At 52.1% G+C, this 4,952-nt stretch overlaps 1 protein-coding gene across 1 annotated transcript in view; it reads right to left on the minus strand.

Moving 5' to 3' along the window:
- CSUI_004660 (capping alpha-like subunit) overlaps positions 1–4,003 on the minus strand; it is a 7,365-nt gene extending 3,362 nt beyond the window's left edge. The window contains exons 1-5 of the mRNA XM_068064845.1: positions 3,803–4,003; positions 3,103–3,336; positions 2,169–2,299; positions 1,333–1,422; positions 643–707 (exon numbers count right to left, since the gene is read on the minus strand). Coding sequence (XP_067923177.1) covers positions 643–707; positions 1,333–1,422; positions 2,169–2,299; positions 3,103–3,259 — 443 coding nt within the window. The 5' untranslated portion in view covers positions 3,260–3,336; positions 3,803–4,003. The remainder of the gene's footprint in view (positions 1–642; positions 708–1,332; positions 1,423–2,168; positions 2,300–3,102; positions 3,337–3,802) is intronic.
- Positions 4,004–4,952: the final 949 nt, after the last annotated feature.

Here is a 4,952-nt window from a genome sequence, read left to right on the forward strand (position 1 = left end):
GTTGACGGTGAACCAGTGGCTGACCAATATATTATTCTTTGCAACACGTCGTCACTGCGATGATCTATATGCCTGCCTCTCCCCTTCACATCGCTTTTTCGGTGACTTAAGGCTGAGAAGAGAATTGAGTTCAAGTCACCAAACATATGAATTCTTTCACAAAAAAGCTTGAGCTCTTTACTCGTGTAAAACGCCCACTGTCGCAAGAAACAGAAACCACGCTGAACAGCTTTTACTTCTCTACACCAGCTGCTCTGATATGCGGCACTTCGACACTTTTACATGAGAAGACCTTAGAGCCTACAGCCCTAGAGAAAAAGCTGTGTCCGCCAGCAATCCGCACACGTTAGACGTCGTGCTACTACTAGTACTACAAATGCACGCTTCCTGTGATCCAATAGAAAGGACGCAAGAGGAGAGAAAAGTGACATCTCCATGCGTGACATGGACCCCGGTCAGTACAGCCAAGCATGTTCTCCAACCTAGGCAAACACCCCTCGGCTCGTTATCGGGGCCTTAGGCCACCGACACGGTTCAGATGTCGGTGGCCTAAGGCCCGGAGACAACTCGTGACTTTATTCGATAGAAAGTGAGCTCGGGGTAGACAGAACGTGGTGGGTCGGCTCTATGAGCTTCTCTCACCTATATGGCTCGAGTTCCTCGGGAAAGAACGAAGAAGGGGCAGGACGAGGTGGCCAAAAAACTCCCTGTAGGAGGCAAAGGTACAATCCAGATACACGAAATGGAAACGAAGAAAAACTCAGGCGACCCTTGTTTCTTTCTCGGTTACCATTGTCCCTCTTATAGTAAATAAGGGTCTAGGACGTCCACTCCCTCCTCCAGGCTGTCGATCACACCTTCACTTACATATATATCCCACGAATTAAACCGAACGTCCTTCCCCTCAAGTGCTTCAACCTGTCGCAAAGATTCTATTAGTTTACTCGCCTCCAAGTCCCTGCATGCTAGAACCATCTCCTTCCCAGTTTCTTTGACGAGAAAAGTAGGAGAGAAGTGAATATCACATCACATCACTGTCATCTACACCTATGTATATGCACGACTATACACGGACTATCGCATGAATACAAGGTGTACACACATTAGAGATACCACTTCCGGAACTGCTGCCAACACGCATCTCTGGTGAGGTCCTTTTCTCTCTGAAATACTTCATTCACGGAAGAGTGCGTCAGTGACGACAGCGTGAACAACCTCGGCTCTAGTGTGAAGCCTACGGTCGAGACGCCGAAAAAACGAGCGACCTCTCAACAACAATGAAGAGCACAGGAAGAACTGCCAGAGCTCACGAACACGGCTACGGACACTTACACAGTCCGCATGCGAGACGGTGACGATCAACTTTAACGGTGGGTGTAGGTATGTGTTTTTTGACAGCTTTCCCTCCCGGCACATAATTCCCTACATCAGTCAACACAGGAAAGCATCCCCAGAGAAAGGCGCCTGTCCACCTGCCAAATGAACGAAGCAAGTGGCGTGAGCAGAAGCACTCCACCAAGCTTCTTCTGTGCCTCCGGTTGACTTATACTCAGACTCTCATCAAAGGAAGACAAATTTGAGAACGAACGGCAGCAGAACACGACTGGACTTGCGAGTGTAGAGAGAAGCACAGCTGGGTCCGCCTGCTGGCATCACGCCGTCGGTATGAGAAGGGAGTGCTTCAAAACACCGTAAAGAAGCACCTACGGTTTCAGCATTGCCCCATGCCTCAGCTACAAATTTACAGAAACGGAGGCAGACGTGGTTCTACTTACAGACAAAAGAGAAAGAAAACACGATTGCGCCAGCGAAAGAAACCATACCCGGCGTATACACACGTAGAAACCTGCGCGTGGCTGACCGCCATATACCAGCACGAGAAGACGCTTTAACACCGGATAAAGGCGCGAGTAAGCAGTGGGCATGAGAGGTCTCTTTACTAGTCCTTACTGATGAAAGAACCGTTTCTTGGGTATGTATATATGTATGAATAAGATACTACATCCACTGTACAGAGCACGCAGTAAGCACACGAAAAAGAGGTAAGGTCATTATAGCTAGACCACGTACGGTAAAAATAGCAACATTTTACGTTAATAAGAGAACATCCAACAGAAGTGAAAACCCATGGCGACTCCTCCCCCCTTCCAAGTAACACTCCATCTGACCACATAGACAGTGGAGTCTCCATCCAAGACAAAAGGAAAGAGAGCAAGGGCGTCGTCATGAGCAGTTTCGCAGACGTCTTCGATAAATCCGAAGTTCATCAAGGTCTTGTCTTCCGCCAAGAGCTCGCAGTCTGTCATCAGATAAAGCAACGGGCTCAAAGGGTACGATGTACATTCTCGTGAGCACATCTGAACACTTCTGGATCTTCTCCGCGTCCACGATGCAGTCAGTACTGAAGGGGAACTTGGCACCCCACATAGCTGAATGTCCAGGTGTAAATACTACATACATACATATGGTAAGACTGCATTTGTCTCCTCACATTCTTGGGTGCGTACACCGGTCCCTTAGCTGATGTGCAGGTGTAAATACTAGATTCTTATATATAGTAAGAATGCACTGTCTACTCACATTCTTGCGTGCATACACCGGTCCTCCAGTAACCCCACACTAGCCATATCTGAAGCAGCTTTCCGCCTGATGTGTACGAAATGTCAGACTAATGACGGAGCGTTCCCTTTCATAGCCGGAAGTCTTCTACAGAAGCCATCCTGGACAAGCCGGAGGCTCCCCGTTAGCCACTAGCACGAAAATGTCACTTGGTAAACGTGCTTCCAGCTCTTTGGGATAACCTGGCTCTCAGAAGAAAAGGGAAGTCCTGACCTCCGCTCACACACACTGACGTTGCTTGGGTAAACACTGGATTTCCCTTCAGAGGTGAACGCCACTACAGGCTCTGGGAGACTATGGAAGCTCCCCACTAGATGCACCGAAGTACTAGACAGCAAAATCACGTGGAGCCTGTCAAACGTAGCTCTCCGGCAAGAGCCTGGGATGTGTTCCCTGGCGGGCAGCCACAGCAAGACTGTCAGGCCAGCATGCAGTGAAATGACTACGGCTGACCGCCTGAGACGTGGTCTGAGTCAGGCGCACCTTCCATGACACTCTTCAGCTGATCCGGAGGACTATGTTTAGCGAAGAAGTGCACAATGCAGCGCTCTCGTTCCTCCGCACCGCTGTACACTTGGCCCCCTCTCCCTTCCCCGGCGGGCCTGACGGCATCCGCCGCAGCCGGAGGGTCGCCGTCCATCACTGGACTCTAGAGGCGCTTATTGCAAAAAGGAGAGCGAATGAGTAAACCGCTTGGCTGACGTCAAAAAAGAGCCGCTGAGCAGAAAATGGGAGAAAAAAAGAGCCGGCGGCAGGAGAGGATGCTTCGCTTGGAGTAGCGGAAAGGAGGCTGCAAGGAGGGAAAGCAGCAGACCGCGCACGACGGGCTGGCCCGGTGAATCAGTCACATGCAGCTCTCCGTGCCCAATGTTCTAGAAATACCCCATTGAGACAACGGCACGCTTCTGATTTCCCCGATGGACTGACAGCTAAATGCTACGTCCAGTCGCCCGCACGCGACACGACTGTTCCACACAACAAATGCGAGCCCTTGGAGAGCCGCTCGAAAGCCAGGCGAGGACGACAATCAACACCGTGGAGGAAGCGGTCCTCTGGCAGTTTGGCAAACCGTCTGATCGGTGACACACTTCGACGCTGTCGTCATCGCGGTCACAGCGGCAACTCCCGGCAAGGAAGTCACGTAGCGTCTAAGTTGGCAAGCCCGTGCTTGCGTCATGTTTACCAGGGCAGAGAAAGAGCGGCAACGACCGAAAAACCTTCATAGCATCTCACGCCTTAAGGGGACAGCGGTGCCAAGGCTTGTAGATGTCGAGCAGCACGTGTGACAGAGCAAGTATGATTGACTCTCCTGTCTTGTCAGCCCAATGGCTTTGCAAGAGCCGAAACAGGAGCTCATAGGCGCTGAACGCTAAGTGTTCTAAACTGAAACTGCATTTCCATCCAGGTGCATGCACTTGAGGCCTGGGAGCTAGGTGACCGCTCAGCTGGGCCCTGGTGACTCGCGGGGGACTACCGCCCACTCCAGAGCCACGAAAACTCGGACTCTGTCGTGGCGGGTCGCGTCCCCGCCTAGTGTGCAGCAGGAGTAGAATCAAAGTCGTTACAAGCGTGCAACGCGTACCTCTACAATTTGTCCTCGCCGCTGTGGTTAGTGCCGGGAAAACGCCGTTCTACAGTTTCGGGCTGGCGCGCGGCAAAGGCTCGGGCTGCATCAGGAAGCCCTTGGGGCCGCGTTTCCACGTTGGGCAGGAAGTTGATTTCAGCCTGCATCAGGAAGCCCTTGGGGCCGCGTTTCCAGGTTGGGCAGGAAGTTGATTTCAGCTCTCAAGGTGCTACAGGCCTGTGACTATGCCGTTCATTGCTTCCTTGGACACCACATCTCTTGGTCTGCACAACCTTGGAGAAAGGAAAGAAGACATTTGAGTCAGCCGTTCCGGCCCCAAGACATTCCTTCCCTGAGAGGAACGAACGCGGAGAGCCCGCGCGACAGCAGCAAAAACGCTACGGGTTATTTGCCGTGCATTGTGGGTCTCCACGGGGTGCCAGTGTGCATCTCGATTCCGCTGCAACAGATGCCTGGTGGCCGGCCGCGGCTGGACGGTACCTGTAACGAAGCCACGCCTAAGGGTAGCACTCGTGGCCAGACGAGTGCCCCACCCGCGAAACCAACGACCTCAGAATGGCGAAAATGGTCTGATCTCGGCTGCTGGCTGTCGTAGTGTTACCTAGTAGCGTGCCCTTAAAGGACGAGGCACGAATGAAGTTAAACACGCGAAAGAACACACAACAGGTTTCTGAAAAATATAACACTCAAAGTCCTCTGCTAAGCTTCAGGAGTAGGCAGCGGGCTCCACCACGCCCGACGCGATCGG

The sequence above is a fragment of the Cystoisospora suis genome, assembly GCF_002600585.1.
Source record: "Cystoisospora suis strain Wien I chromosome Unknown contig_2211, whole genome shotgun sequence".
NCBI classification, from domain to species: domain Eukaryota; phylum Apicomplexa; class Conoidasida; order Eucoccidiorida; family Sarcocystidae; genus Cystoisospora; species Cystoisospora suis.